Below are 21,665 nucleotides of genomic sequence, written 5' to 3'. Positions count from 1 at the left end.
ATAATTAATTTATACACACTGGAGAAAGAAATTCTGTATTACTGGGCTTTCCAATTTATTGAATAATGGGCACTCAAATGGTTTCTTGGCAAGGCCACTCATACTTCATATTGCACCGAGCGGAACATTTGTTTGCTTTCTAGGACCTCTGTCTAACCTTCTGATGCAAGACCTGTGCTGTGCCTGTTTTTCTCGCACAGTACTCAAAATGTCACAGAGCTTTGGCATTTTCTTTCATACAGAAATAACTTGTCCCTGCTGTGTCTTTTAATGATCAATACACACCTTGGTCATTTCAAGCATCCTAAACTATCTAAATTAATTCATCCTATGTTATCTAAAGCCATTTGAACAATGTACTGATTTTGTTTCATATTTCCCTTGACAATTGCCTTATCACCAGCTGTAAACTTTGTACTGTGCAACTAGAACTGGTCAATACTCGGAGAAACACCATGAAAACCTGGAAGTCCTAACTCCTCCTTACCATTAAAAGACAGTTAGATGTGGGATAGAGGTAGAGTTTACAGGGTTGTTAAGGGAAGACTTCATCAGTCTTTTGAAATCAGCCCAGTGACATTAGTTGCCTATGCTTTTTTTAATGGCGTGTAAAAAATCAGGTCTCATGGAAAGGCAACCTTTTTGTGGATGATATCTTTGTAAACATGTCAAGAAAAGAGTACAAATACCTGGAAGATGGACAAGCCTCCCTCTCTTAAATACGTTCTTTATATCCAGTAGAGAGGGAAGAGAGAACTTCTAAGGACTTAAAGCTCAAAAACATTGGTTAGTATTATTCACAGGGACTCACTATATTTACAAGAATATCGCTTTCTGTAAGACAAGAATAACTGTCTCACACTCAATTAAGCAGAACGTCAGCTTCAACCCCTTCCAGCTCACACAACTCCCCAACTAGCGCAGAAGTAGACTGCACACAATCACTGCTTTACACGACCCTTGCACTGAGGCACAGAGAACCGTAAAACTCCTTTTGGCTTATAAATGGTATTTGAAAAGGCCAAGCCAAAAAAGACAGAGAGGAAGGACATCTTAAGCTCCTAATCATACTGTGGGAAACCACAGTATTATTCCCATCCTCCAGCTATTACAGACACGCTAGTTCGGCAAGAAAAAACAGATTGGAGGTGTCAATGTAGTTCATGTATTAACTGTGTGTCCGTCACTCATATCTACAGGTTTTCAAACAAACAGCAAACTTTCAGCAATTATTCAAAAATAATTAAACACTCAGGGAAAGCAGCCTGAACTCTGACCTTCTGCATTTATGCATACTCTTGAAGAACATAATCCCTTTTTTTACCATCTGGCCTTTGTTTTTTAATGCAAAACAAAGCAACTGTTCTTTTGTTTGTGAAACAAGAAAAAGTTATGCTTGTATTTGTATATGGCAACCCCCCCGCATTAGGAAAGTTACTAAAAACACCTTGCATTTGGGTTTCAAGCACAAGAACACAAAACATACACCTTCAACCTCCAAACTATTTCCACTTGCCCAATTTCCCCCTTCCAGTCCAGACTATTTATAAACTAAGACCCTCAATTTAATGTTGCAATTACTCTTGTTATGATAGCAAGTTAAGGCATGCCCTGTTGTTGAAAAAGCACAAATAATCTTCCTCATTTTTCATGGGGACATAACCAGGAGGAAAAGCCTAGAATCTTGAAAATCACCACCCAAAAGATAAAAGTTTCAAAAAGTCTCAAGAAGCAACAACAAGAAAAAAGGTTATTTGATATTCTTTTTGTTTGTTTGTTTCGTTTCAGATGTAATCTTACTTACCTCAATGAAACACAGAGATTCACTCATTAATAGGCCGTATTTCTTCGGCCTAATTTCTGAGAGCCCGTTGAGCTTGGATTATTCGCAGGAGCCTGCTGAGCCAGCTTTAGCCCAACAGTGCTTAAAAATACTGAGTACAAAGTAACAATACCGTGATTTCAAGTGTTGAGCAGGGCTGCATAGCCGATTTGACACTGCTACTTTATACAATGTTTGTCTACAGGGCTTAAAATAAGCATTTGCACTCCCATGTGTTCTTAGCTTGAAACGCACAGAGTTATGAATCTGTCTAGTTTTTTAGGTTTTCAGATTCACAGCTACATATCAGCCTAATTAAAATTCAGACGACTGCTTTGTAACTACTCTGCGTGTACTAATGAAATACATTCTGCTGTAAACCCATCAGAGAAAATATTTAAAGTGCTGAGCTCCAGAGGACTTGGCAGACTCTGACACTGTGTAACCTTGTGATGTTCAGTTACCCAGCGTAATGCAGCACGCCTGAAGCTGCCGGGGCTGGGCTTGCATTGAACAGCTATCGGTAACTGTAACTTCCATCAGACACGAACGTACAGCAAATAAGAACTCCCACCTCAAAATATTCTGGCTTTGCTCTATGTATCACTTTATTTATCTTTCAAGGACTTTCTTATGGTATTTTAGTACAGTTTGTGTATTTGGTGAAGTCAAATAATCTGTTTCCAGTCCCAAGATTATTAAGAGTCCGAAGACTTTTATACTAAATGGGGGAAAAAAAAACTCCAACCACCAAAACGCGACAACTATGCAACTGTGTGAGAGTATTGCTTTGAACAGAATGTTCAAAATGCAAATAGATAACGTCATCATGCAATAATAGCAACTCTCCTTTTTAATAGGAACAGTACTAAAAAAGTAGAACTTAGAAGCTAAATCACAGCAAACTGGCAGTTTTTCAGAAGCCTGCAGAATACTCACCAAACCAATGACAGGATTGTACACCACATATTTGACCTTCTTACATCATGGTGCTTGTGTCACAGCTGTATCTCAGACAAGATTTTCCAGGATAATATCTGCTTCTTTTTATATTTTAATCTTTAAATAATGAGAGGCCTAAATAGTTACTGGGATATATAGTTATAAAGGAAAACTGATTTAATGGGATTTTTCAGGTCATCTTCGCTTACTTTACAGCAGAATTGAATTCCTACATTTGTTTCACTACTATAAAAAAACAGACAAACAAAAAACAACACACCACCAACCACCATCATATGTGGTTTTGTAAACATTTAGGGTTTGTTTGCTTGCTTTTAACAGACATTTCAATAATAAAGAAAGTTGCAAACTACATATTTGACTGGAGAAATTACAACGCATGTTTTGTTGGTTAAATTACACAAATTATACAGCTTTGGGTTAAGTTTCTTGATTGGATGGCCTATGTTACTAACACTATGAAAAAAATCATTAATATTAAAAATAAAATGAGCATTTTGAAATTTGTCTTGCATTGGTTAGTTGATAACAGACATAATGTATGCATACATATCATATGTACTATCCTTTTATTCAGTGCCATCAACTGCAGTATTACCACCACCTGATTAATTCCCCTTAACTACAAAGTTATTTTGATTCTATCTTTCAGCTTTTGTTGCTACGTTTTCAGGTTACATGTCATGCACTCTACCAGCATATTTAGGTATTCGGTACTTTCCTTTGGAGGCTCTTCTTTTAAGTGCTTTATTGATAAGTCTTTAATATTTCTAAAATATATTTTGACAATAAAAATCCCAAGTATACAATACATTTTAAGTCTTATAATAAAACCCCTGGATTCTAAATCACTAATATTAAGCATGCAGAGTTATCCCCAACAAACAAAGTAGAATTATTGGTAGATGTATCCAGAGAACTGGCCTATAGTAATATCATACTTTTAAATATTAAATAAGTGGGTGTGATTGAAAAAGAAACTCCTTCACATTTATGAAGGTACATTTTGTAGATAGGAAGAGCTTTTAATTCCTTTTTGGTAGTAAACAGTGCCTCGTTAAGCTAAAACTCAGTGTATATCTCTGACAACACTAGATTTGATAATGAACGTTTCTGCAGGATCAGAATAATCCATTCCTGTATGTATTTCAAATTCCAAATATCTGCTTCAACAGGAGATACAATCTGAACAATGAGAATAATAAGATTTCCTAGATTGGATATATTATAATTACACTATTTAGTCTGTGATGCCTTGTTTACTTTTTACAAACTACGTGTGTTACAGATGACAGTACAAACATGCTAAGTTGTATTATTATGCCTACTAATACTGCATACAATTTTCAGCTATAAAGCCATATTTCTGTTGCTGCTTTACATCCATGGAGATCTGACCCAGTGTCTTTCATAGTCTGAATGTTTCATATTCATTTTAAATTATTCACTTTCCATCTCAAGAAATAATTCTGTTGGCTTGTGGGATTAAGTGCAAGGACCATAACCAGGTCTGATAGATATGGCTACACATCTGCATTCAGGCTCAGGATTTATACAAGATTTAAAAGGAATAAAAATTGAATCTGATATACATAAATAATAAATATAATATTTACAATTATATAAATTATGTATTACATAAAACTACATACAAATGTAGTGAAACACACTATGTTCTTATTTACATTGCTTCTATAGGGAAGCATTTTACTGGGAAAGAATGATTCATTGAACAAAATCCTGTCTGATCTACGCCTATGAAGATTTCCTCTACCTATGTCTAAATTATGTATGCAAAGTAGGGCAAGTAATGTGTAAGTATGCATAAATTTCTTACCAACTCTTCATTTAAATTATTAAAATCAATGATCTTAGTGAACATCTGCTAAACAGAGTCCTCTTAACATGACATTACATAAGATTAAGTGCCATCTTTGCCATTAAATATGAACATTCATTTTGGCAACATGACACAAAGGCAATTAAAACAGCCTTGGAGGTGCAGCTACAAAGCCTTGCCAAAGCCCTGACAGTCTTTTTGACTTTTTTAGAAGCATGAAATGGAAACATAAGCACAGAAAGGAACCACAGCAATTATCAAAAATTAAAAAAAAACCCCTTACCGTAGCAAATACCCAGAATGATCCACCGTAAATGCCAGCAGACAACACTGATTTGATTCATCAGTGTGAATCAAATTTTTAAAAACTTAGTATTTCATTATGTAAGTAACTGCTCAAAAAGCATCTACTTGCATCCATACATTAATGGACACCATGTGCTTTTTTTGTACATTTGGATTTACGCAATCAAAAACCGTGCACAGCACACGTACTGTTTCTCAGCTGTCAGAAAGAGTTTCAGACTCAGTTACTCTGGAGTCAGAAAGATTATTTGCCTTGACCACTGAGAACATGCTCAGGTGTTTGCTGTACAAGACAAAACCAAGAAAGCAATCCTTGCTTTCAGATCTTACACTCTGGAAGACAAACGGAGAAAAGAGGTTTTCTCCCAGAGGCAGAGTCAAGGAGTTCAGGCCAGTGTCCCTGCCCACCGTTCAGGGTGACACCCTTCTCTAGACACATCCGTATAGAATTCAACTGCTGGCACGGAAATTGCTTGTGTAAATACTAGAGAATCATACTTTCTTGTAACCTTGCCTGTGCCAGGTGACCTCCTTCTCCACCCTCCCTCCCCCTATTCTCCTCCTTCCTTCCAGCATAGCCACCTAGCCAGCTCCTACTGATTCACCTACTTGTTGAAAACAGACCAAAAAAAGCGCAAAGAAAAAAATCAAAGAATTGGTATTTGGCAGCACAAGAAACAGTGCACCAGTCTTGCCACCAGGCTTTATTTTCTATCCCCTCACACAAGAGTAGCATCTAGGGACCAACAAAGAATGGAGCATCACTGATATATGTAGCTCTGGGTGATGGAGCAGACAGCCCCAGCCAAGCGGCCTTCACAGTCCAGCACCAAATCTGCAGAACCTTTCCTAGTGTTGCAACCATGCCCTGCTGCAGGAGAAAAGTGACTCTTCAAAAGCAAAAATCGAAAAAGGTTATCAAAGCTCTATGCTCATGTGAAGCCCCTCCTCACTTTACAGATAGAATTATTAAGGGTATAATAAGCTTTTGGACTTTTCTCTCAGCACCGTAACTTATTATATATAATGTAATTCACAGCTCAGTAGAAAGTTCAAACCATAGGATGACACATTGCACTGCCTTCTTAAAAAAAAAAAGGGGGAGGAAAAAAAAAATTGGGAAGCTTTTTAGATCTTCAAAAACCCTCACGATGTTATCCTTCCCTCTCTCAAGTCCAAATTGCTGAGAGCTCAAGAGGGAAAAAAAAAAGGACATAATTTTTATTGGTCCTTTTTAATGATGTTAAGCAGTTCTATACCTCAGAGCATCATGGAATTAATGTGAGTTTACCACCTGCCATAAAAACAAGGAAAAAAACGACCTTATGCCATTAGAAAAGCCTAACTCACTCTCAGTGTTCTGCTGTGCAGTGGTTCACAAGGGATCAAAACCACATTTAAGACTGGCCCAGAGCTGAGTATTTTTCATTCTGCATCACGGACTGGTATAGTTTTTAGGAGCTGTTAAAACACAGCTCCAGCTTGTTTGCTTTTCAACACTGCATGCATTATTTAGGTCCATGGAAAATTACTTCAGTAGCAGACAGCATAGTGTTTTAATGAATGGATTTCCTCACATTAGCAATCTGTTTATATATAAAAAGCAACAATAGTGATTGAGATAAGTTAACTATTCATAATTCTTGTTTTAATAAAAGGGATGGTCTTCCACACAAGGAATAGATTTAAAAGTACAGCAAACATTGATGAAACAAAATTACCTATAGACCATTGTCAAAAAAAAAAAGTTTGTTCTTTTTTGCTTTTTATCTGACACCTATCCCTTATTGTCTTCTTTTTACTTAAGAAATTAAAATTTACGCTATAGATTTAACAAGATCTGCTGGAGAAATAATGGGATGAGATAAGGAAACTAAGCATTTTAAATTTCGTCTTCAGCGTGTCTTCTTTTGGTTTTGTTATTCTTGCTGTTGCAACTTTTTGAATGTTAAAATTTTTTGTGGTTTATATATTTGATATTCTTATACATTTGGAATGTGTAACCTATCCCTAGAACAACATCTCTTTTGAGATAGATCTGCTTTGCAATTGGTAGAGATTGAAATATAATTTCACTTCAGCTAATACACCTCTACAGATGAGGCAGTCATGCGTTCATCCAGTAGCAACCCGATTGTTTTATACTCGGAACTGTCTCCTATTAATAAATTAACACGTAATTTAGACCTGACATCTTATTCTTGCAGAACTCAAAAGAACTGTTACAAAGACACATCCCTGATTTCTCCAAGGCTATCGCTATCATTAATACAGAATCTAGTCCCTCTGCACGTCCTTCACAACTGCAATCCAATCCACTGGCTCAAATAATTCATTTCAAATCAAGAATACATTTGCTGTACAAAGACCCAGTCCACTCTGACCCAATCTGGGGTCTGACTGCCTGGGAGACAGCTTTGCAGAGAAGGGCCTGAGGGCAGAAAGGTGGGCGTGAGCCCACAGCGTGCCCTGGCAGCAAAGAAAGGCAATAGCCTCCCGAGCTGTACTAAAAGTTGCATAACCTGGAGTTATTGTTTTTCCCCTTTACTCAGCACTTGCTAGACTATATAGAATCATAGAATGGTTTGGATTGAAAGGGACCTTAAAGATCATCTAGTTCCAAACTCCCTGCCGTGGGCAGGGACACCTTCCACTAGGCCAGGTTGCTCAAAGCCCCATCCAACCTGGCCTTGAACACTTCCAGGGAGGGGGCATCCACAACTTCGCCTGTTCCAGTGCCTCACCACCCTCACAGTAAAGAATTTCTTCCTAATATCTAATCTAAATCTACCTTCTTTCAGTTTAAAACCATTACCCCTTGTCCTATCACTACAGTCACGGATCAAGAGCCCTTCCCTATCTTCCCTATCTTCAAGTACTGGAAGGCTGCTATAAGGTCTCCCTGGAGCCTTCTTTTCTCTAGGCTAAACAACCCCAACTCTCAACTCAAATCTCTTCCTGTAAGAATGACGAAAACCAATGCACAAAAACATTCACAAACTTAGAAATATAAGTGTACTTTGAAATTTGATTCCATAAAATGCCATTTTGTGATAAGATGCATTTCTTCTCAGAGAGAGTCCCATATCAAATTTAATCGCAAAAGATGTCTCTCCATTTGCTACAAAGAAACCTACCTCAAGCCTAAAAACAAGCTGTAATGTAGCTCCAAACATAAATGAATTCCTTATTTAAAATTCAAAAACCTTACAAGATACACAGAAAACAATAGATTTGCAGAGCTAAGAAATAAAGAGGATATTTTTGTTCAGTAAAGTGATTTGACAAGCATGGATTGCTTCCAAAACAAGTGAAGAAAGTAGAATTTGGAAACAGTTTTGAAATGTGAACACATGTGAACTGATAATGTTTATTAAAGTGTTTGCTAATTTAACCTAACTATCATCATCCATCTTTTGTCAGTTTTCAAAATCTGCTGTTCTCCAACGCTGAGGGGATCTACACGACCCTCCAAAGAAACACTTTTGTTGTAAACTTGAACAGAAGAAAATAAAATTCATTAAGCAATTTTCATAATGGGCCTGCCAGTGTTACTGTTGTAATGGGATAAGTATTAATAGTCAGTAGCTGCCAAAGTATTCTATCAATATATATCTTCAATTTGACCGTTATTTTTGCAGTGTGAATTATTCAATGATCCTACGGCAAGAAAGTGCACACGAATAAGCTGTGCTAATAAAACATCAGCTACGTGACCAGAAGGCACATCTTGAAGGATATTAAAGAAAAGCAGCAGATTGTATCAGGCATTCTCAAGAATGCAAGTCCAGGATGATAGCTGAGGTCTGTTACTTGTGTTTGGCCTATTACTGGTGCTTGGTTTGGTACCTCATCCTTGATACCTGGCTGTAATTCAGATGCCACACTGCTGTTTGCATTAAAGTGCATCACAATCCCATTACAACTGGAAAATAGTCTTAAAGACTATTTAAGGGGAAATTTTTTAAATGGCTCAAGAACTCTGCTGGCACCTTTTTCAAATTATCCTATGCCTCTTGTAATATTTTCTATGTTCTTGCTTATATAATGCAATAGTAACACTGTACGGACACAGACATTAGGAAGAAAAACATTTTTATTTACTCTTACTTACAGTCAACTTTACTTCAAGGATTTGGTAATTTTATGGCTCCCTCAGTATTTATATCTCCAATTGACTTCAAATGAGCTCATCCTAGAAACTGTCAGCCCTTAAAAATTAAAACAAGGATGAGCTGCATGGGTTTTCTTTTGTTTGCTTTTTTTCCCCCAAGCTCATGCAGAATGAGCAGAATAAATATTGCTTCACAAAACATGGAGAAAAAGCAGCATCAACAAGCAAGCACAGGAAACTGATATGAAATTTACACTGTATTCCTTAAAGACAAGAATGTTCAGGAGTTTTATATAGTGAGAGAGAGACTGTAGATTTAATATCCAAACTTACTGAATTATAATAAATTCATGAAATAGATTTTTCTGGCCTTACTAGCACTGCAACCACTTCCATCCCAGCACATTTTTATTGTTAAAAAGATTCACTTAAAACAGAGCGGCACAAATGAATTCATCAAAATCACTGCTATTATAATGAATCATTAATATCCTAGTGAAAAATTTATTATTATGAATAATACATTCAAAATGATGAGACAGAAAATGAAGCATTACTCTGCAATGTATCAGAGAGAATCAAAGTGATGTTATAGAAGTTGGCAAGATAAAAAACATCATTTTTTGTTCTAAATCTTTCTAGATGTCTTTCCAGATGCTTTACCTTTATTTTATTTTCTCGTCAATCATTTATATTTTAGCTGAAGAAAAAAACAAGTATGTTAAGCAACATTCCTCCCTTTGTATAAATAAAACGGCCAAGTATACCTTTTATTTTGGTCACCAGTTCTGCCCTCAGAAGGCACATTTTTGTCTTCAAAACGTTTATTTGAGCATGTGTGATTGTGAAACAAAACCCCTCCTTTGCAACAAATAGCGAAGTTAATTTCTCAAACTACTGTATCTATCTACTGCATATATAGCAGAGTTATCATAGGCTTAGATAACAAACTGATTAGAGGAGATAATTTTGATACTTGCACTATTACTCTGCTCGGTTAGGCAATTAGAAGGACTTAAAGTAATAATCATGTCAACGTAAATGTCACAGAATAAAAACTTACCACAAATAGAATAATCACTCTCTTCCCTGTGGACTTAAAATCAGAGTAATCAAATGTGTCTTTGAGTTGCAGTACACAAAAATTGCACAGTGGCTTACTACAACTGAGTTCCAACAACCAAAATAACAAGCACATCACTGAGATGGACTTCTGCAGCTAACTAGTTTTAAAGTGAGCCCCAAAGAGAAAGCATAGCATTAGTGTCCAGCCAAAGGGCCATGACAAAGGAACAATTAAACTTTGAAGTGAGATGAAATATCCTTAAATTATTGGTAGATTTGATTTGTCCATTCTCCTGGATAGATTTATGTATAGTACATCAAAGCAAGCAATATATCCTTGCTTCATACATGACACTTAAAACACTCTGCAGTACCTTAGAATTTGATGTGGATTCCAAAAAGCAAAGCCTGTTCCCAAATCCTTCTGCAGCAAGACACAATTTCTGTTGCTCCTTGTGAACAGTTGCAGTGCATTGCAGAACCACTTCATCATCCTACCAAAAACCAAACAAAAACAGAACAGTGGTTATGCTTCTGACCCAACAAGATCTGGAAAAGCATTTACAAAATCATTGCTAAACTCAGAAACAGTTATCCCTGAACAGCCTAATTTCTATTCTCAGAGTTGTGAATGTGGGCAAATCAATTAAAATAATTATAATAACTACATATGTGCTTTTCCTGTTTGCTTATCCTAACAAAAGTCAGTATGCATGAAATACAAATGTTATGGGACTAAATCCTTGTAGTAACATAGTCGAAGGAGATCTTGTCAACAAACCCAAAAGAATAGAAGCAGACCCTTATTTAAATCCTAGTTCTTCAAAGTAACATAACCATGAGCTGTAGAATCCCTTTGCAGAAATATGGTTTAAGTTAAAAAGAAATAAAACTTTGTTGTAATGAATCTATTTTCTAGCAAAGGTTTTCTGTTTAAGAATAGAAAAAATAGTATCACCATATCCATTCTACCCATTCAATTACGAAGCAAAATCAGAGTTTCCAATAATAAATGTCACATGAATGATTAGGAAGAGGACATATTTAACACCATAAATAAAATGTAATACAACAATAAAACTATAGGATGAACCAAGCAACTGGAAGCAGAACAGAATGAGACTACAAAAACGCATACATTACGGCAGGTATGTTTACCAAAAAAAGTTCTTCTTACAAGCAGCTTTTTACATAGGGACATTCAGAAAAGTTCATCAAATTAAATAAATGCCTGAATTTGAATTGAACTGAGTAATTTGAAGACACTTGTAAACACCCATCCTGAATTAAGCTGGCCTTTTATTTGGTTTAATTTACTTCACTCTAGTAATTAAACTAAACTAAATTAAGGTGTATTTAATTCTGAAAAGAACAGGAGATCAAATAGAGTTTAATCAGACACATTAAAAATTAATTCATGTTACCTTTTTTTAATTGTCCCCATGTAGCAAACCCTAGCCCTAAGTGTAGGTAAACCAATTTTCCTTGTATACCAGCAACAGTGCCCAAGATGCATATCGCTTATGATCCACAGTCAATTGTAGAGGCAAAAAGGAGCAACTGCGTCCAGTCACATTAAATCCAGAAAATGTAATATGTGCGTATGTTATATGTGCAGTTCACAACGTACAATTGTAATTAATAAAGAAAAATCCCTAGAGGCCAAAATCAAGGATCTAGAAGACTAAATATACAGAGCTAAGAGCTTTGCTGTGTATTCTTTGTAAAGGTAGCATCTATTAAAACCCAGAGCATTTTTGGGTTTGGTTTTTTTTTTTTGGGGGGGGGGGGAGGTGTAGGCAGTGGGGGGGGGGTTTGGTTTTGTTTTTTAAAGTGCAAGATTAGTATTTACTAACCTTAATTACACTTGATTCAAATAAAAGTTTATTTTCAGGTTAAAAATGGTGGTGTTAGACTGCAGCTATATAAACACATTCTCCTTCCTCTTTCTCTTCCTAGCCCTTCTTCCTAAATAACCACACCAGCAGAATGGAGACTCCAGTAACCATCATACATTGTGCTACAGTTGTCTCCAAAAAGGGTCATTAGAGAAGATGCCAACATAGTAAGGCTGCTTTCTACTGAAATGAACCACCAATTTCATTTTGTACTGCCTCATTCTCTGCCATTGTATGCTGTGCTTTTAGAGAAAGTCTCAAAAGTGTTCTACATAGCCCATCTACAAAAATGACTCTACGCTGACAGCAGCAAAAATATAAGTTGGTTTGGGGCAAGTCCCTGACATATTTAATTTTGGTTAATGATCTCATGCATCATAACCTTCCCCGCAAACCAGTTACACACAATCACCAAGCATGCATGTATAACGTAGATGCTGACTGTTGGAGGACTAAGAACAGGAATATAGCAACTGCTAAATTTCATGACACACAAACTTTCTCAATTCATTTTGCAAATATTTTCTCTTCTTTTGCTGTACAGAGTACATGGCTTATTTTGTTAAATACATAGCTCACAAATAAAGACTGATTTCTTAAAAAATGCTTACTAATTAATGAAAATCAATCACCCTCCCATGCCCTTTTCAAAAGTTAATTCCTGGGTTGGCAGGACATGCTCATTAAAACAACAAAGCAAATCACAATTCTGTTTTACTACGTTTTCTTTGTGTTGTGTGTAGATGGTTACAATAAATGATTTCTTAATTCAGGCCACAGAGTCATAGTGTTGTGGAACTTCTCACTCTAGTCAAGGTGGCGTTGATAAAATTGGCACGGAAGGTTAAGAAAGGTATGATGCCATTGTCAGATCAAGTGAAAGGTGATTACAGATAATGATGTGTTATATACACCCAGCTCTAAGTTACTTTGCATTTCTGTGCACATCATTAGAGAAGAATCTAATATAAACTCTACCCTGGATTCAGTCTTCCAACATTTACTGACTACGTGTTCAGAAGATTCCTACAGATATGCAATTTGATTGTGTTGCAGAATTATATTAAGATACATAATTCCATTCCACTTCTTTAAAGAAGACTGCTAAGTGGGTAAGCATCTCAGCACAGTCTTTCTAAACCTGTTTTCAAATCAGCAAATGTTATCCAGTTCCAGTATCAGGAGAGCTAAAAAAGCGTAATTTTCTTGCTTGAAGTCACACCTCCAAAGAAACCTTCACTGAAGGTCACTTTGCTCTTGTATGAAGAAAGCTACAGTGTGCATTATATTAAATGTCTACTAAAGAAAAATATTTTTCAAATATTCTTAAATCTTGAATTACAAGCTGTCTCAAACTGGTTCATTTCCTCCTATTACCTTCTGAGCATTTTCACATCCATACGTTATGCAGATGAGGTTTTAGATCATCATAATTTTTTCTGTCAGTCACTGTCAGATTAGAACTGATGAAAGTAATTTATGTTTCAAAGGGCTATAACTGTAGGCTTCAAAAGTTAAGCAAATACATCATTATGTATCCAGATATCTTCCCTAATTCTCCTCATCTGAGACTGAAAATTCAGGGGTAGAGGCAAAGCAAAGGTGCTGACAAGAATATTAGTGTCTTTTAAACATCTCTGTCAAATGTTGAGTTACTTAATATCACAGTAAACTAAAAAGAGATGAAAATTAAAGAGATTCCAAGAAGCCAACTTCAAGCACAGACGTTTAATGATAAAATGTAATCACTTGTAGGAACTTTTGATCCACTTGGAATTTAGGCTCTTGGACAAACTGTGTTTTAAGACATGTAGAAATACTTGTCTGTGCATTGCCAATATTAAATTCATAGCCAAAAGAAGAAAACTTAGTCTTCCACAACACAGTTATAGGTCTTTGTAATTGATCAAGGTAACACACGTGTTAATAAACAATAGTGTGTGTCTGTCATCTTCAACGAAATGAGTTTAGTGTATACTTGATCTAATTAAAATCTGATAAAAAAAACAGGATCTGTATTCTGCTGTAAATAACAAAAGCATTAGATTTAAAGTTCATATTCAAAACAATCACAACAGACATAGATTATACAGAATATAGTATTGAAAAAAATCCAGCACAGTTTGGAAGAAAGGGCAATAGCACCGTGCTGGTTTTGGCTGGGATAGAGTTAATTTTGTTCATAGCAGCTAGTATGGGGCTGCATTTTGGATTTGTGCTAAAAACAGTGTTGGTAACACAGGGATGTTTTAATCACTGCTGAGCAGTGCTTACACAGAGCCAAGGCATTTTCTATTAAACTGTCTTTATCTCAACCCACGAGTTTTTCTCATTTTTACTCTTCCAATTCTCTCCCCCATCCCACTGTGAGGGGAGTGAGCGAGCGGCTGTGTGGGGCTTAGTTGCCGACTGGGGTTAAACCACGACACAGACCTAAAATCCCTGCAGACATTTCCACTGCCAGATATTTCTGTTATTCTTGTTTTGCTGAATAATCATCACTTTGATACACATCTGCCAGTTTCCTCCATGGAAATTGGAAAATTTTGGTATTTCCATCCCAACTTGCTATCACCATAGAAGCCTTCATCAGTAAGCCCAAAGACGCTGCTTTGTCTTCTATTTTTGCAGTTTTTGGATACAGAAAAAAGGTATCAAGAGACTAAGGGAAAGTAAGTGCCAATAACCTCACAAATTGTGTGCACACAGTGGTGCTGCAGCTTATTATTAAATGCACAAGGCAAGCAGTCACCATAACAACAATGGAGCACAATCTCAGATATATCCGCACTTACTGCAAGTAAGAGTGAATCCAACTTGAGAAGCTGTCCATGTAGTTTAGATACTTTAATGGATGGTTCTTCCATCCATTCTCATTCATCCCTCAGTTCACAGTCTGATCTGCTTCATAACACTCTTGGGAATTTGGAAGTATGGTTATCTCCATCCCACAAATAGGGAGGTAAGGAGCAAAGATGATGCTGCCTACCTACAATACCAGAGCATGCCTACAGGATAGCAGAAATGGTACTCAGATTGCTCAACTGATAACCTGAGTCAGAAAGCTATTCTCCTTCCCAAGTTTGCCAATGAACTTGCTGAAGGCAATGTGCAGCTACAGCTAATGTATCTAGGCATATACAGTGCTTTAAGAGTATGACCAAGTACCATCTTAGAGTAATCCATTAATCCCAATAAATCCTTATGTGTCAGCCTGTACACCAGTGCATAGTTTTAAAGATACCGTATCCCAGCAAAAAGACATTCTGCTTTGTGTTATGTGAGATACCTGCACTGACTCAAACAGCACGAGATTTTGATAAGCATACTTCTGCATTTATCACTGATTCTTCAAGAAGCATTCTGAAAAAAACAGGTAGATGTTATCTGTGCCACAAAGCTCTATGTATTTTTTAAACATTCAATTTTGAAAAGCAAGGACAGTTATTGAACAAAGAGCAGCGCACAGCATAGTCTTAATTATATCTATTCATTATGGCCTACTTAATTATTTTCATGAAATCTTTATACTCACAGAAACTAAACAAATACCTAAATGATTTAGCAGAGGACCCAGTAACTAAAAAAAAAAACCAACAACCAAAACCAAAACACCACACACCTTTAACAGCACCAACACAGTTTCTACTGCTAAAAATTACTCCTAAAACCAAAATGCTGCCAGCCATAGCCATAAACTGGCAAATTGCATGCTCAGAACTGCATTCTAGAAGACCAGATTAATGAGGGAAGAGCACAGGTTTGCTGTCAAGGTACAATATTAAAACAGCAAGTTCTCAAAGCTCCTTAATAGCACTTACTTTCATCTACAGTGATTATTTGACTTTTTTGTGAAATCCACTCAAATCTCCTAAGATTACATGAGATACATACTACCCAATCAAGAAAAAGGTTAGTTTCTCATGTAAAGATGTTGGCATGTTATGTTCCAACATGAATGTTTTGACTAGGTATATTTTTCCAAGATGAGGAATTTCAAGTTACGACTGAACAAAACATATATATATACACACACACATACATAAACACACACACACACACATATATATATTTCTTTGTAATAGACAGTGTTACTCTGTCCTGTTAAACCCTGAAAACTGATACCTCCTGCGTGAAGTCAGTTTTGACTAATCCTTAACCTTCTTAATACATTAATTCTATTAAAGGACTAAAACTGGCTGGCTGAATTGCCATAGGTAGGCATCATCTATAGTGCTATAGCTGTTTGTTAGCACCTCTTCAAAATGAACATAGCTGTGATTTTGGGGGTGGAATATCTGCATTGTGGCATTTTTCTGGAAATCTGCTAGTTGCTGGTTTGTTTGGGGTTTTTTAATATTCTTCGTGGGGTTGTTTGTTTTGGTTTTTTTTTTATGCACATTGTAGTACCTTAAACTTTTAATAATTACGCATACTTTTAAAACTTCTGAATTCCTATCTGGTACTGGTTTAGTAGGGAGTGAAAGGATAGAACAAGATTGAATAACTTCTTTATTTGCATTCTTTGAGAATGCAAATTATAATTTCCTACTGTATGTTTTTCCCTGTTTCACACTCTATGCCATTACGACCTCCAAGTCTTTTATTCTAACCATGCAAGAAAAGCACAATATTGGAGCTTCTAGTATTGCTACAAATCTCTGCAGGAAAAGTTGATGATAAATAAAGTAGCAATACACTACAAGTAACACATCTATTTAGAGACACTGTATGTGTTTCAGCCGGAGGTGTTTCAATTCATTATGTCATGACCTTGACATCCGCATTTTGCTTCCATTTCAGGACAAAAATAGGCAACATTTTTCAGGTATTTCCCTTGATTTTATATTTTATACTTTATATTTTACTCCTTTGCAGAGAATGCAGCAAATAAAACATGAACTATTACTAACTTAAATAATTTGCTGTTCTCTTCCTAATCCGACCCATTATACATAATTACCTCCCTTAAAGATGTAATGCTGACTCTGTGTTTCTACTGCTCCACGACAGTATACCAATTCTGAAACTGCATGCGGAACAGAGAATGTCACATTTGCAAAATTAAGCATTCAAAGGTTAAAACTGGTAAGTTATGCTTGTACATTCAAACTCACTTCTACTGCTGTTCTATATGGCAAATACTGCAGTTAGTGAAATGTTTCCATGAACTTCCATATGCTATAAATCAGGATCTCAGCACAGACTTTAATAGCTCAGTTTTTAATAGCTCAAACTCCACATATGCACGGTTCTGCTTCACCACATCCCATTTACTGTTCAGCTGTGCAACTGAACTGTGCAATGAGTATAGGTGCCACACATACTTTAAAAATAGGTTTACAAATAGAAATTTAGCCTGTACAAACTGCTTTCTGCCTAAGGAAACTGTAGAATACTTCTTGACTTACAAACTTTACTTCAACTTCCTTTTGCCTTGTTGGGATAAGCAGTAGATTAAAGTGTAGAATAAAAGTTTGTAAATCCTATGGGCCACCAAGTACAAGACTTGCACAATTACTGGCCACCATATGCTAATAGGATAATAGGATCCACAAATCAATTGCCTAAGATGACCCTAGTGATCTGACCTGCCAAATAAAAAAAAAGAAAAAAGTCAAATGTGACTTTTTTTTATGCTAGGCATCTGAATAACACACACCAACTGGCACATAAGCAACTTTCAGTGTTGATGGAAGCTCTACTACTAGTTGCCCCAGAGCCTCTTTCTGTGCTTTGGAAGAAGGTAAAAAGCAACACTGCAGAAGTCAAGTAACAAATTAAGATGGTGTTTTTCCTTCTCCAAATCCCTGCTGACAACAAACAGAAGCCTTGACGCATAGAATTTATTAAACACCATGTACATAACATGTAAGAACTGTGATCAACAGGAATTAAATATCATAGAATCATAGAATCATTAAGGTTGGAAAAGACCTCTAAGATCATCCAGTCCAACTGTCAACCCAACACCACCATGCCCACTAAACCATGTCCCTAAGCACCTCATCTACACGTCTTTTAAATACCTCCAGGGATGGTGACTCCACCACTTCCCTGGGCAGCCTGTTCCAAGGTCTGACCACTCTTTCAGTAAAGAAATTTCTCCTAATGTCCAATCTAAACCTCCCTTGGCACAACTTGAGGCCATTTCCGCTTGTCCTATCGCTTGTTATTTGGCAGAAGAGACCAACCCCCACCTCGCTACAACCTCCTTTCAGGTAGTTGTAGAGCGCGATGAGGTCTCCCCTCAGCCTCCTCTTCTCCAGGCTAAACAACCCCAGTTCCCTCAGCCGCTCCTCATAAGACTTGTGCTCCAGACCCTTCACCAGCTTCGTTGCCCTCCTCTGGACACGCTCCAGCACCTCCATGTCCTTCTTGTAGTGAGGGGCCCAAAACTGAACACAGGATTCGAGGTGCGGCCTCACCAGTGCCGAGTACAGGGGCACGATCACCTCCCTGCTCCTGCTGGCCACACTATTTCTGATACAGGTCAGGATGCCATTGGCCTTCTTGGCCACCTGGGCACACTGTCGGCTCATGTTCAGCCGGCTGTCAATCAGCACCCCCAGGTCCTTTTCCTCTGGGCAGCTTTCCAGCCACTCTTCCCCAAGCCTGTAGCGTTGCATGGGGTTGTGGTGGCCTAAGTGCAGGACCCGGCACTTGGCCTTGTTGAACCTCATACAGTTGGCCTCAGCCCATCAATCCAGCCTGTCCAGGTCCCTCTGCAGAGCCTTCCTACCCTCCAGCATATCAACACTCCCGCCCAACTTGGTGTTGTCTGTAAACTTACTGAGGGAGCACTCAATCCCCTCATCCAGATCGTTGATAAAGATACTGAACAGGACCGGCCCCAGTACTGAGCCCTGGGAACACCGCTTGTGACTGGCAGCCAACTGGATTTGTTGGAGATACCAACAAAACAAATGCTCAGAGAGTAGTATTACTTACTTTACTGCTAGTAAAGTACTAGCAGTACTTTAGTACTAGTAAATTACTAGTAGTACTAGTAAAAAATTACTTTAGTACTAGTAAATTACTTACTAGAACTGCTAATTCTATTCTTGACTGATCAACCAGTGTCTTCAACAAACTACCAAACTCTATTTTGAAATACCACCCTATTAGGGAGATGGCTTCAGAGCTTCTGACATCTGAACGCAAAGGAAGCCTGTGACAGAGGTAAGAGAAGGACCCAAACTTCTGATTACTGTATCTGAGCTTGAACCACAACTCTACTATCTTCTTGGTAGCAGATGACCGTCGTGATAGTTAATAGTAAAATAATAATAGTAATGTCCTTGGCCGGCAGGAATTAGTGCTCAGACTCTCTTAAGGGAGAATGATCTATAAGGAACTGAAAACAACCTTAGCACAGTGCACATCCCTTAGGTAGGGATGCAGATAAAAAGCAATGAAAAGACAAGGGTGCTGTAGAGAAGGATCTGCTCGTTACGGTGAATCAAATGCTGATCATCAGTCAATAATACCAGGCAGCTGTATAGAAGCCAAAGAGCTGGGCTAATCGGGAAGGAAGTGCACATGACTACAGGAGTAGTGATCCTTTGACTTTACACTGGTAGGGCTTCAGCTGAAGTGAAATGGCCGTTTTGAGCCTTCGTTTCAAAAAGAGAAAGAACAGAGAGCAACAAGACTGATGATACCTAGAGAAAAACAGGAAAGATCCAGAAAAACTGTTGGGATGCAGTCTGCTTAGATTGTGGGGAAACATGGCAACAATGTCAAGTATATGATATTGTTGTCAATAAAACATGGCAGAGAGGAAAAATAATACTGTTCCTCATTGCATTAAGAAAATTAGTATTAGACACTTGTGGAAAAGTTTTCTGACGATAGCAGAGCATATTCACAGACCAGTTTAGAAGCTTCATCATTATAAAACTATAAAATCTGCTCAAGAAAACTTCTGTCAGGAGGATCTATGCAGAGCTGAACTTGCCTTAGGATGAGAAGGAAGAGAGATGACTTTTCTGGTCACACAATTCTGAATAGTCTGGACACATTTTACTGTATGTGTTTTAGTTTTATCCTGTAGGAGGAGTAATTTCACAGGAATTCAACATTATTCCAATGGAACTATCCTTTGAGACAGAAAACCCCATGCAGAACAGATGGAATTCCAGAGGACCAGACTAGCTGGTAGTTCTTGATACAGTGCTATGAAGCAGGCTGCTAGTACAATAACCATGTTATCTCCTCCTCCTTCCCCAAAAAACTCTAACTTAGTCATCAAAATAATTTTGCAAGATTACAGCAAAGTCATGGTGATCTGCAGTACTAAAGACATGTGGCAGTAAAAAAAAAAAGATAATAATTAACCACGTTGAGTAGATTCACATTCAGCACTTGTCAGAAAAAGTCTTCACTAAAGAACAATGATACAAAGAGCCTGTCAGAAAGCAATCACTATGTACAAGGCAAAAAACTTGTTATGCACCACTCGAATAGAGTGACGCTATACGGCGGAGCAGAGTTTATCTAGGACTTGCACATCAACGCTGAGCAGAGTGTCTCAGGCACAGTGCACAACCCAGTCTATGGGTTCCACAGCCACCAGAGGGAAACAAAGCATGCGACCAGACGGCAACGAACAAATCTGAATGAGTGGCTCCAGCACACGCAGGTAACAAGAGTGCCTTCTGTGCTCTGCAAAGTTCTTCATGGAGAAACAAATGTACTACTGAGTTTGATCTGAATGGGCACTGCAGTGATATTGTAGGTGCCTGTACCCTTCAACTGCACATGCTAACCACCTCCTCAAATATACTACTCACTAGTGATATCAAACATGCACACAACCCTGAAAACAAATGTACTGCCTAGGAGCAACCTCAAAGCTTCCTCTTCTGGCTCTTTATTCCACTGAGCCAGCATGAAACGATGTCAAATTTGGTTTCAGCACTCAATGGCCTTGTGTACGCATGTGTTAGTACGATCTTGATTGAGTTCTACTAAAAATATGTCTGCAAATGAACATATTTCCAATTGAGATGACTCATTTTATTATTTCTCACCAATTAGCTTCTGTGGTCCTACAATCCTAAAAAATGCCAAGTTCAGCTGTCAGTGTCTAATAATAAATTTATCTGTCTGTAACCATAGTTAGTAATGGCTAACTCTACATCTGACACAGTTGACAGAGGAGTGGTGGAAAACATCTGCAATAAAGAATGAACACCAAATTAAACAGAAAACAGCTAGTGGGCTGATTTCAGCTTCTTAACAGCCCCTGTATGTCAAATTTATCTCTGATGTAATTCCACTTATTTTAGGAATTTGATAAGAATTCTATTGCATTACACCCTCGCGCACTAGTTCTAGGCTACGTCTCTTCTGCAATCAAAGGTGTGATTACAGCATGGGACATATATATGCTATATTTGATCTCGCTGGTGTGAATAACAGCACCAGTAAAGACAGAGGTGAAAGCATGCTAGAAAAGGTGTCCACAAGATTCTGCTTGGAAACACAAGATTATATCTATAATCTGAGTCAGACAGTTAACAAGCCGCCTCTAAACACATGCCAAGTGTCTTATAACCCCATGGTGCTCAGTCCAAGCTAATAAATCCAGACTCTCACCACTACCTGAAAATGCTGTATCTGAAAATAATCACTGAAGAGTTTTAGTTTTAC

The 21,665-nt window shown here is 37.5% G+C and overlaps 1 protein-coding gene across 1 annotated transcript in view; it reads right to left on the bottom strand.

Annotated features, from left to right (window-relative positions):
* The window catches only part of RYR2 (ryanodine receptor 2), a 445,326-nt gene that overhangs the window by 324,044 nt on the left and 99,617 nt on the right, over nucleotides 1-21,665 (bottom strand). Inside the window, exon 2 of the mRNA XM_075147916.1 lies at nucleotides 10,485-10,604. Coding sequence (XP_075004017.1) covers nucleotides 10,485-10,604 — 120 coding nt within the window. The remainder of the gene's footprint in view (nucleotides 1-10,484; nucleotides 10,605-21,665) is intronic.

This window comes from Calonectris borealis, chromosome 3, assembly GCF_964195595.1.
Source record: "Calonectris borealis chromosome 3, bCalBor7.hap1.2, whole genome shotgun sequence".
Lineage (NCBI taxonomy): Eukaryota > Metazoa > Chordata > Aves > Procellariiformes > Procellariidae > Calonectris > Calonectris borealis.
This window is presented reverse-complemented; position numbering and strand designations above follow the sequence as displayed.